This window comes from Rousettus aegyptiacus, unplaced genomic scaffold (genome assembly GCF_014176215.1).
Source record: "Rousettus aegyptiacus isolate mRouAeg1 unplaced genomic scaffold, mRouAeg1.p scaffold_m13_p_13, whole genome shotgun sequence".
Lineage (NCBI taxonomy): Eukaryota > Metazoa > Chordata > Mammalia > Chiroptera > Pteropodidae > Rousettus > Rousettus aegyptiacus.
The window spans coordinates 25,653,596-25,666,229 of record NW_023416288.1 but is presented as its reverse complement, the minus strand read 5'-3'; the positions used below and the strand labels follow the sequence as shown (position 1 = coordinate 25,666,229).

The following is a 12,634-nucleotide window of genomic DNA, read 5'->3' as shown; positions in this document are numbered from 1 at the left end:
GGGGAGGGTGAGGATGGAACTTGGATGAGCTTACATGTGAGGCCCCCATGGTATGGCACAATGCGGGGTTGAGGGCTAAGAAGAGAGGTAGGAGGTGGGGCGGGCTGGGGTCTGAAGGCTGGAAGCTGGCTTCACAGCATCCTATTCCTATTCATTTTACTGGCTACCACATTGCAGCAATTAAGTTGAATACATCTATATATTTCATACATTGCAGACAACAAGTATGATCTCCAGATACTTGGTTCTATTAGTTGTTTCGTCCTTGCTGAAAACACATTAAAACGACCTTTATAGGATATATAATGTATTTATTACTGAATCATTGATTTCTTGGTTCACTTATCAATCTTGAACAAATAGTACATTAGAAAATATTGTATGTTATTGAAGAACAATGTAAAAAATGTTTCATAGTCAGTTTATTCAGCATCTATGATTAAAGGTTGTCCTTTTGGAAGGCCTCTAGAATACTTTATTGCTTAATTCAATATAACGTAAATGTTGTGAAAATAAAAGAAGTTTTATAAGTGAAAATGCAGCATGATTATACTTCTAATAAATCCTGACATTAATTATGACATGGGAAATGGAAGACCTATTAGTTATAATTATAATTACAGGAACGCAATTTAAACTGCCGAATATTTAAACTAAAAAAATGCAAAATATTATCTTAGTAGAGTAGAAATTTTTATTCAGGAGAAGAGAAAAAATAAGTTGGATCAGAAGATACTGAGGAGATGGGAAATTTATATTTAGGACCAATTTAGTGAACCAGTATATGATCATGATTATATTAAATTCTATGTAGTCCAGCTACATCTATTGTCCGCCCCTGCCCCGCCCCCCGCCCTTCTCTTATTTGCTAGCATAATGGTGCTGCACAAAGCAGTACACCGGTTTTTTTTGTCGTTGGTTGGTTGGTTATATTTTCCTGAATTCAACATATTTTTCTCTTTTTTGCTTCTGTGGCCGACTGAGTACATAAAAATGGGTTGAATATGTATTGAGCACTGTATTTGGAGTACCTTGCACAGTGCTCTATTTTTATTCGTTCATGGTTGCTTTTCCTTTTTCATGCTTGCCTATGAAGTTTTGAGGATTCAAATACTTGAGATAATTAGAACAATATTTTGTTAGAGTTGGCATTAATTGATTGGTTGGTCTTTCATCATTATTATTTTTTATAGCTAAGAGTAGTATTTTTAAGAGTTGGCAGGCAAATTAAACTCAAGTTTCATGACTGAGTGGCATCTTTTAAATGAATTAGAGTAATATTCTAAGAACTGGGAATGAAAAGAGGAAAGGAGAACTTTCAGCAATATGAAGAAGGTCACTGAAATGAGAAAACAGAGGGTTGTGCATACTCTGACCTTTGAGAGAAGAGGAAAAAGTAGAGAGTACAGGAGAAAGCTGAAGTGTTTCCAGAAGGAAATGTGTTTGTGTTTTTTAATTGTGTTTTTTAAGGTCATTCTTGCTGGTACTGATGAGGCATACTTTCAATTTGGTGGCATGCAGCATTTATGTGATGGCAAATATTTTTAGCAGTATTTTAAAATTGGGAAATTGACACAAATAGTTGTTTAATAGAATTACAAATCTTTAAGTTCATGAAAGCTCTTGGAGATCACCTGGTTCTTCAAATTCCTTCTCCACAACTCAATTACACATATATTATGTCCAAGTTAACATCATGTTTTGTGAAACATCCAAAACTAGAACAAAAAGGTTTTCATAGTCTTAGTTTAATACACAGTTCACAGTCTGTCTTTCTATATAATTGACCAAAATAATAAAGTACTTTAATTCATAATTAGTTACATAGATTATTGTTCCTTTCCTCTAACTTTTGGAATATTTTCCTATGATTTTTTAAAAGCTCTGTGTTCCAGGGCAATAAAAGCATATATATTATGATTGAAGATATGCTTTTCCTAATCTGGAGGTGTCCATTTCACATTAGATGGTCTCCAAATTTTATTCTGTTAGCTGTTCACTGTTGTAAGATAGGAAAATACAGGACAATATAGGATATTTAGGATTAAAATGCATTCTATTTTCTTTTTAAAAATACACTATACATATGGTCAAGAGTTGAGATTGTCAAGAAAGTCACTTATCCTAATAATTCTCCTGGAAAAGGCTGAATTAATAGTTACAGGAAAAAGCGGTGAATTAATCCTTTGGTTAAATGAACTTTCAGTCTGAGCCTTCTTTTTGAACTTCACTCTTTGTTAAAACCCTTGATAGCTCTGGCTTAAAATTTGACTAGAGCAGTCGTTTTTTAAACTTTCGTCAGTGGAATCCATTTTTCACCAGAGAGCTTAAGAGGTTGGACTGAAATATAAAACAGATGTAAGGAAAAAATAAGATGGAACTTTTCTAACCTCCACTTTAAAATTCATTTATTTTTCACCCAAACAACCTCTCCCAAGTTTCCCACATACTTATCACTTTGGAACTTTGATGAAGGCCAGTAGAAAAAACTTTAAATTTTTAAAAATTAATTATTGGGATGACATTGGTTAATAAAATTATATAGCTTTCAAGTGTACAATTCAATAATATATCATCTGTATTATTGCGTGTTCGCCACCCAAACCTTTAAATTTAGAGAATGATTTATCAGGGCTTCTTATCAACTGACTCAGCTTGCATAAAATTAAAAAAAAAATTCAGAAAGCTAAAATTACCAAGTAGGTTATCTCTAAACTATTACCATTACGATCATTATTTTTATTACTACTACAGCTCAGAAATTCTGTCATCAGGGTATATTATTTTAAAAATGATTTTTTATTTACTTATAAGAGGAGTCATTAGGAAATTGAATTCACACATATTTTCTATTAAATTTTCTTATGTTCTTTCTGAACAATAGAGTTTCACATAAGTAATGAACCAAAAATATTATTCAAGAAACACAAGGAATATAGTGATTATGAAAGGAAACTGTTGAAAAATGCTAATTAAAGTCAGATGGAGCAAAGGGAGTGGAAGTAAAGCCTACTGATATTTATTTTGAACACACAGTCCTGCTATAAACAAGCAGGCTGGTCATTTCCAAATTGGAAGCCCCAAGATTAGTAATTATAATTTAATTTTTAAAAACGTTTAGCTACATTTCCTCATTTTAATTCCATATCTTTGAATCACCTTAAAAAATAATTTCTAAAAGAATATTGAAATTTTTTTTAAAGCTTTGAAAAAAGAATGTTATTTAGGAATTAATTATTATGTAGGCTCACTTTTTAGTGGTCTTGCTCTGTTCTGTGTTTTCTCTGGGTGGTAGATTACAGGATTCCTCATCACCTCCCCCGACCCGCCTGTGTCAAATGTTTCTCATTAGAACTGCAAAATATGGTGGTAACTTTACCTATCCTCTGCTATTTTATTTACCAGATATTAGAAATTGGAAGATAAATTGTCATAATACCGTAATAGACAATCCTTCACAGGTTTAAAACCAAAATCCAGGCATTTTCCATATTCATCCTTCTCATTCCTCCTATAGGAATGGTAAAGATCTTGTGAAAAATAGTTTAGAGATATTTACAGGGATTGTTGACTGCAACTGTTCCCCCGCATGCCTTCAGGTTGCTGGAAGACAGAAGTGTTCTTTTCCCTCTGGATTCATGGATTAAGTTATAGGTGGCTTATAAAACTTCTTATATGTTTAACAGTGTTCGCTATAGGACTGACTCTAAACAAATCATTCCCATAATTGCTCATAAATAGCTCTTTTCCCTCCTTAAATCTAGTATTTTTAAACATCACCATACTTAGTAATTTCTAGGACAGTGATGGTTATGGTTCCATGAAATTTGGCTTTTTGTACTTGATATATAATATTCCCCAAAGCCAAGCCTTGGCCCTCTCTCATTATTACACAGTATTTGCTTATGGCCAGATTTTCTCCTGAAACATGGCAGCTCATTTTTTTTCTCCTCCTAACTTTAAAACTAAGAAATTCAAGTGAGAATCACTTGGGAATTTAAAGGAATCAGCTATCGATCTTTCAGAAAATGTTAACATCTTATCTGTTTCTCTAACATCCAAAGATAATTTTCTTTTACTCAGCCGGTGATTTATGGGCTAGTAGATCACTTAATCTCTGATTTTTACGTGCCTCAATTGTGAAAAGTGACAGTGATGTCTTCCTAATTGATTTTGCTATCATAACAGAAATCAAAGATTGGCCTTACAATTTGACTTTGCTTTTTATTGTTTAGTATCTCTCAGATGGATTTTCTTCATTCCTCTCTGAGTTAAAATAGCAAATCTCCCCAAACGGTACTCTCTGATCCACTATATCAGTTTTTCTAAGAAATGCTTAAATATGCTGTAAATCTAGAGTTACAGTAAGTGGCATTGGCTAGTGATTTGATTTGAGAATTGAGACTATGGTCTGGATTTACTCTTTATGCATTAACACAGGTCAAATGGACAGGGACTGCATTTAAGTCAGTAATGGAAGGCTGAAGGCTGTCTTAAACCAATCACATCAGTTTTACCCATGACGAATTGGACCCTAGGGACAGAGCCCTATAAGCATTTCTCTTACATGAATGGACTCTATAGAGCCTGGAGTTTCATTCATAAAATGGAGACTGAAAGGAAACACACACACTCACTCACTCACTCTCTTACTCTCTGGAATGTTCATTTATACAGAGCTGAAGGGTGTAGTGTTCCATCAGCTGCTGCCTTTGCCAGTTGACTGGAAGTAATGATTAATGTTCATTGGTCTTGCCTGCATGTAACCCGACACTATTTATGGCCTTGCAGTGTTCCTAATGTATAGTGAATGAGAAGACAACATTCTCAAATCAGAAACATAAACAGGAACTGGTGGGTCTGAATTCCATTCAGATATGTCATTTCAGCCACACAGTGTTTGTCTAACTTGGATTTTACAGGCAGGAAAGGGGGAAGGGAGGGCTAATCTGCTTGTGCGTTGTGCTAGCTTGAAAAGGGAATTAGAAGGAGGAGGGAAATGTACTTTTATAGTGTGAGAATTTTAGTTTCTTTTTAAAGGAAACAGCCAGGATGCTTAGGCCCAGATCTGTGTATTACGAATGGATAAAATGAACATCCAACTGTTTTTACATGTGCGACTAAGATTTGAAATTAAATAAGACAGTTTAAGTTTGAATATTTGGACATTGATCTGTGTGTGTGTGTGTGTGTGTTGTTCGTGAATGTGGACAGGAGAAAGGAGATAAATATTATTTATTGTTTAAAAGTATATTTTAGACTTAGAATGTTACGGGATTGTTTTATACCTAAAGGGTTTCTCTATGTGAGTTAGCTATTTAATAGTTTAAAGTAAAAGGAAGACTTTTTATTTGCTAAAATATTTTTACCTAGCATGTGAATAACTTAATTGAAACCTTTTCAAGGAATTCTTGTTAGATTAAATAGATGATTATTGTTTAATCATTTTTGTGTATGTGTGTGCGGGTGTGTATGTATGTGAATTTTCTAGTTAATTGTTTCTAATTCTGGTAAATGTTACAAGGATAGATATTCAAAGATACACATGAAAAAAACAAAACAAAACTGAAAGATTGACAAGCATGTGTTATTGTGATTTATTTGCTATTTTCTTAAATTTACAAAAGTCTCTTTGAATTCTCTATTCTGATGATCCTTTTCTATAGACAGACCCTCACAGTTGACTGCCTTATCGACATGTTTTTGTTATTCTTAGTATTAAAAAATAAAACTACCCACTTTGTATGACGCTGAAAATATTATGTTGCATCCTGGGCCTGATGTCTGTTTACTATGTATGTCATAGTAAGCATATTTTCTTACCTCTTCTGTCCTTTATTTCCTCATTTATGAAAAGGGCCAAATAATTCTCATGCTTTTCTGTTTTTATAAAGATTAAATATGATTATGTCTATAAAGTTACTAAAATAGTATTAGTGGTAGAGGCAATAATAAAGGATTTCTGTTGTTATCATTTTATCTTGACTTCTAGAGAAATCCTCAAAGGCTGCTAGTTCTTGAGTAAGATGCCGTTATTATTTCTATTATTTAAAAATACACTTTTGGGGGCTAGAGGAGATAAGACAAAATAAGAGACCTATTCTTATGTTTAAACAGTCATATTGTGCAAGGCAAACAAGATACTGTACTATTTTGCTGTTTCTGAAAATGAAGCAATCGTACCGAACTTAACAGTAATCCAGGTACCATGCAAGTAGGATAAATCATCTGTATATTTTAGTGATTCAGGGAGAGATGAAAGTGAGAGGCCAAAGCAATCCGTGACATATTTGTTTCAAATCACGTAGAATCTAGAAGGCGAACGACTCAGTATGGAAGCTTAACATTAAAACTCACCTCTTCAGAATTTTTTTGTGGTGCATTTTGGTGGCTAATGGCATCTTTTCTCGTATTTTTCTTTTAAACTAATGCTAATTGTCAGAGTATAATAATATCTAATAAATAGTCAAAATTACAATTGGGCTTATGTTTCCTATCACTTCAACTTTTCTTTTAACTCTAACTTAATAAAACCTTCACGGCCTTGTAAAATTGTGAGCTTATTAGATTATATAAACTAATCTTGTTTGAATCTTGTTATTTATTTATATGTGATACTACCCCCAACCCCAACCCCAACCCCAGGTACTTACAACAGAAGTTTGTAGTTTTATAAGTAAAGTTCCATAATGTTATGTCATATTGCATAGCCTTTACATTTTAAAAGCATCTGAATACAGATACTGCATTGTTTTGTTTTGTTCTAAGATTTTACAAATACGATGCTAGGCATATTGTCTATCTGTCCTCCAAGTCTATCAACAGACTCAAGACATCTGAGCTGTGGTGGAAGAGATGTATCTGCAGATTTTATATATTCGTGGTTTACCAAAAATCCAAATGAAAAATATCCCATCTAAGTGTGAATGCGGTAATACTAAATCCATCACTCTCTTCAGATTTCAGCCAACTCCAACTATTCTTCCTTTGCACGAGACTCAGCGACTAAGATGTTATACTAACATAAAGCTTTTGCGAGTGGCAACAAATAGGCTTTATACAACTTGACTGTTTTTGCTGTCATATTTGCTTTATTTCTCAAGTGAATTCGGACATACTAATACGGGGCCTTATTTTTAGAGCTGCTTTTAGGTTTTATCTGTAATGGAGAGGTCATATGAGTCTAACATTTTCTCCCATTAGCATCCTTTTCAGGAAACATAAAATAAAGTTTTCTTGATTAGCTACATGAAATCTATGCATGTACAAGTGGAAATGCAAAGTAAAAGGATGCTGTACTGGGATGGATATGAATTCATTTGCATTTAGACACATCTTCATAAAGCTCATGTTATTTACGTACTCTAGAAAACCTTTGGATTTTAAACTTTTAACTGTGAGATTCCCAGGAAATGAGAAAACAAAACAAAACAGGAAAGTGCAAAGTTTAACACAAATAAAACTTTGGCAAATTCTGCCATAATGCTCATCTTGAATGAGATTGATGATGTTAGTTCTTGGTACAACTCAATATTGCTTTACATAGTAAGTACATGTTTCTGAACAACTTTTTAAAGCTCCTGTTTATACATTGAAACACACACACACACACACACATTTTTCACCAAGTATGTGCCCATACACATATTTTGACTCTGGACATTTAATGTGCAAAAGTTCCCACTATCAAAAACATACAATATACAAGTTTAGTAAACTTGATTTTATCACATGACCTCCTCAGAGAGTTAGTCAAGTGCATACTCATTCTGTCCTTGCTTTGTACAACATGTGAAAGCAAAACCTTATAAAACATCAAACTTATTCCTACATTGCTGAGATTTTCTCATTTACTCTCAGATTACTCTTAATTTATCACATGGATTATTGCTACAGGAATGTAACCAGAAGCATCAAATGAAAGAAAGGTGTTTTCTCCCCTTGTTCACAGTTTACAACTTGGAGAATATCCAGGTTCTTATACTATTTGATAACGAACAGTTGCAACAAAATGTTATCTCAGTATCTCAGACAGTGAAACATTTTCTCTCTGATCTGGCCTGATGTTGCTACTAGAAATTTAGGCAAACCATGGCCTGCAGGGAAACCTTTAGTCTGTGCCACTGGGCAACAAATATGCAAATCAGAGCGGTGCCTAGCAGTATTATATTTGCAAATTCAAAACTACTCTTTGTGGTCAAACCCTTGGTAATGCTTCCCAAGTCAGTGTTATGTTTCCCAATACGCTTTAAAATGCAAGTTAAGGGACAGAGAAACCAACTTTTTAGTTTCATACTCGCATGTCTTATTCAAGAGAATTTTAACAGTGTTACTACAAGATGAAGACTAATCAAATCAGGTAGCTTGGAGTGTTAGTTTACTATTCTTAACTTCTCTACGCTGACTAGTGTATTCAAAGGACAACAGTGCTTTTCTGCTTTGAATTTTTGCAGCATATTAGATCAGCTTTCATCACCATGAACTCATCTGTGACAAATTATAGGCAGTTTAGTTTCTGCTAGCTGATTTGGCCCAGTACTAATGTCATGTTGTAGGGCTCTTTGATCTGTAAGTTTCAAAATAATAAAAGATCCTTTGTCTAAAATTAAATTTGCATAATTCAATTTACAGATTGAATTTAAAACTTTTTAAACCAAAGTTATTTAGTACCAAATATCAAGAGATAACACTATAAAAAGAAGCCCAAGAGAGGTACCTCCAAATATTTTTAAAATGTAATAGATTGTCACTTAAACCTTATATATAATAAATTCATAATGAATTTAAAATGAATATATTTTAAGTAGCATAGGTTAGTAGATTTGTGAAGAATGTTACAGAATAAGTATACTAATAAGCAACAAATAAAACCATCTCAATAGAAACGTGATTTAAGAACAAACCAAGATACAAAATAATTTTGATACTATTTATTTTTAGTTTTAAGTACTGTGGTTCACTCAGTTTAAATACTTGGGAGTTTCACTTACATGCCCATGAAATGTCAGAACTGAGATTCAAAACCAGGTCTATTAAATGACAAGGTGCACGTTTATAATCACTGTGCTGTACTAATGATCCTAAAATTATATTCTGTGGATGAAGGTAGTGTAAAAGTGCTGTCATATTAACATTTGTGCTTAGGCTAAACTACAGCTCATACTGTTGCTGAATTTTGGAAGTTTATTCCATGAAAAAATATAAGTGAATACATATGCCATGCCTCCGTCCTCTGCCACAAACCATTTGCCTTTGAAGTCTCTGCTTAGCTAGTTGGGATCTTACATGAGCATTTAGCAAAAGTTAAAATGTAATGCCAAACTTCATTGGCTAGATTTTTTATTAGATAAGGTAGAAATGAAAGCAGCAGGCAATTTAATTAGCAGTAATTTTTCTGGGCAAGTCATTACTTTGATGAACTTCAGAGCAATGTTTATGGCTCCTAATTAACCATGTTAGTCATTTGATTGAATAATCACTTTGGAAATGTTTCTACAATTTGATTAGAGTCTGACCTACTCTGATAGTCATAAATTAACTGATATCACTTTAGAATAACATGACTTTAGTTACTTTAGGGGAATAAACTCCTCTTAGCCATATTATTTTCAGGCTTCTCTGGACTCTATAAAAAGACACTGATTTTAAAGATAGACTGGATTTAGACAATGCTAGCCAAGTATTTCAATTTTAAGAGCTAGATGTTAATTTTATTCACTTTAGGGTATAATAAATAGTATTAAAAACTGGCAAAGACACAATTATATTCTCATGTATTTTTTTTTCCCTAAACTGCCATTCAGTGCCTTTTTTTAGAACTTAGATCACAAATTGAGCCTTTGGAAATATAACGGAGGTTCTGTTTTTAGACTTATTATAAGTCATTAATTTACTTGAATTTTAAATTAGTATACCTTAAATAGTATAGATTAATAAACATTAGAGTAAATACAACAAGAAATGAGAAACCAGCCAGTTCAATAGACAAGAGGTATTGGTGAAATTATCCATCGAATCCTATCTTTGATGTCAAATGTCTACTTTTCCAAGATTATGCTCATTTTGTATTAGAGTACTTTTATACGATGTCCCTTCAACTTTGAATAGTGGGTTTCTCAGAACTGCTTGCATTTTCCTCTCTTTCTCTTTTTCTCCCCCTCTGGGGAGGAAAGACCACATTTAATCACACATTTATACATAATAGAGTTTAGCCTATATGTTTTCCTCTAGCAGCTTCCAGAGCTAGCCAGCTGTTTTTACAGCCACACTCCAGCTGGGCAGCGTCAGTAAAAGTATTTTGTGGCAGGGTGTCAACATTGGTACAACAAAAACGCTTGCCTCTAAGCAGCTGCTGAACTGATGGCAAAGTCATTAACACTGTCCCTTCCAGGCCCAGCTGCTTCGAGGGACTTTATACCTGACAATAAATCAAAATAACATTAAAAATTAAGTTGAAGAACCTTGGTTAAAAAGTTGGAATAAATCAGATTGCTAACCATTAGGTAACCGAAAAGATCAACTAAATTGCCACCTATTATAAATTCTGACATCAGGAAACAGGATTAACTAATTGCCTTTTGTAGGGTCAGGATTGCATGCTACATAATGCTTTATATAAAGAAAGCATAGTAAAATTTAATGTTTCATAATGAGTTTTACATTGTTTTAAACTAGTAAGCTATTGATTCCTACATACTTTTAGGTTTTTGCCATTAAGATATTTTTGACTAAAACCACATAAATTTTTTTCTGTGAAAAAAAAAAAGTCTCATATTTTGATTGGCATTCATCACAACACAAATTTAAAAATAAACCAAATATATTTTAAAAATGGAACATTCCAGACCAAGAAAGAATGACATCTGGCCAATTATATTATAGCATGAGAATCTGCATATAGATATAGTTAAGAAAAGATAAGGGTCATTAGATTCCAATTTATTTAAATGTTCTTTATTACATGTTTGATTATGTGCTTTACTACAAGTAGTAGAAAAGGGGACATACTCTTACATTAAATAGCACGCTCATTATATACATTTTACAAGTTTTTGTATTCGTTGTTTAAAAAGCTTTAGTAATACATACAAAAGATAAAGTTAACTTGATCACATATATTTATACCTTCGTGTATACCTATATATGTTACATGCAGTGTTGGGGCCAGGTTTGTGAGACCTAAAAGTTAAAGAAATATGGGAGACCTTCTTAAAGGAAAAGAAAATGAAACTACAAAATTCTGAGGTTCAGGGCCTCAGAAAGGAGATTTGAAAGTTCAGAGTCCTAAGGTTTGAACTTCTATATTCAGAACCAAAGAACTTGGGACTATAATAGACTTTAGCTAACATCTTATCTAGCCCTTTATTTAATAGAAACAGTCACACAATGGCTTATTTAAAGTTCTGTAGCTTATTAAATAGTAGTAAATGAAGGACTTAAATTTTAATCTTTTGTCTCATAATCCATGTTTCTTTTCCTTTGCCCTGTAAGCTGTTAAACATATTAAATACACAGCCATCAATATGACTCAGGTTTAACCGTTAACCAACTTTATTTTCTCAGTGATGAGTGAACGTGATCACATAGGCAAGGCCCTATTTTTAGGGTAATTAATGGAGTTTTTTGTGGAATTTTTGCATTTTTGTTTTATAGCCTCATTGGTTTTGGATGTGACCTATATGCTTAACAAAATGAAAAGCCAGTCATGCTTTTTATCTTGGGGTGGGGGAGATAACAGTCACCTTAATGGGCTGTAATTTTAAGCGATTTAAATATTTCATCTTTTCATAATGATTTCAATCCATTGTTCATGAAATAAACTCTGGATGAATCTTTCATTGATTTTTGCTTTGAATGCCACAGGATATACAAAGTTATACCATAAATGGCCTGAAACATATTTTAACTCATGACATTATTTCAGAGACACCATCACATTCTGTGAGATTGCAGGTAGAACCAACCTTTAGCAAGATTGCTATAGCTAAAACTTTGAATTTCCATGCCTGTTCAGGAGAATTGGTTCAATATGATAAACTTCTCGTTTTTCTCTTTCTTATATGGGCCCTGCCTGCAATCTTAATGATGTGTTGACAAGTTCCCCTCATGGAGATTCATGTCAGTTTCTGTTACTTTCCTGTCTGCACTCTGTCCATTGATTACAGCGTGTTTTCAGCTCCCGACTTCTCTGTGACCAATGTTGTTTCCTCTTTCAGAAGTGCCTAGCTGCCACTCGATTTATATGAGGCAAGAAGGCTTCCTGGCTCATCCCAGCAGAACAGAAGTTAAGTTTTTCATTATTGAAATTCCTTATAAATACCTGTCAAAATCATCAGACATCCCAAGGATACAGTCACTTAATCATTGTATTTTATGAGAAAAATTACTTATGTTCCCTAAACCATTATTTTTAAACTTTATCTTTTTAAAGTAGAAGCAAGATTTATCAGGTCATGCTGTCTTGTATTTGGTTGTTAACATGAATCATGTGCGCACAAAAAAAAACTGCTGAAAAGTGGATTTGTGTCCTTTTTGCCAACGACCACATCCTCTTTCAAGAGAACATGTGCTTTATAAATCACTCCGCCTTACTCTCCTCTACTGAAATGTATCTTCGAGGAATTTTCAGTTTTAC

The 12,634-nt window shown here is 33.3% G+C and overlaps 1 protein-coding gene across 5 annotated transcripts in view; it reads left to right on the top strand.

The window, feature by feature from the left end:
- Positions 1 to 12,634, top strand: part of ETV1 (ETS variant transcription factor 1) — an 82,348-nt gene that overhangs the window by 53,846 nt on the left and 15,868 nt on the right. For all 5 annotated transcript variants that reach the window (XM_036230384.1, XM_016139085.2, XM_016139094.2 and 2 more), the window contains one exon: positions 12,216 to 12,284. In XM_036230384.1, coding sequence (XP_036086277.1) covers positions 12,216 to 12,284 — 69 coding nt within the window. The remainder of the gene's footprint in view (positions 1 to 12,215; positions 12,285 to 12,634) is intronic.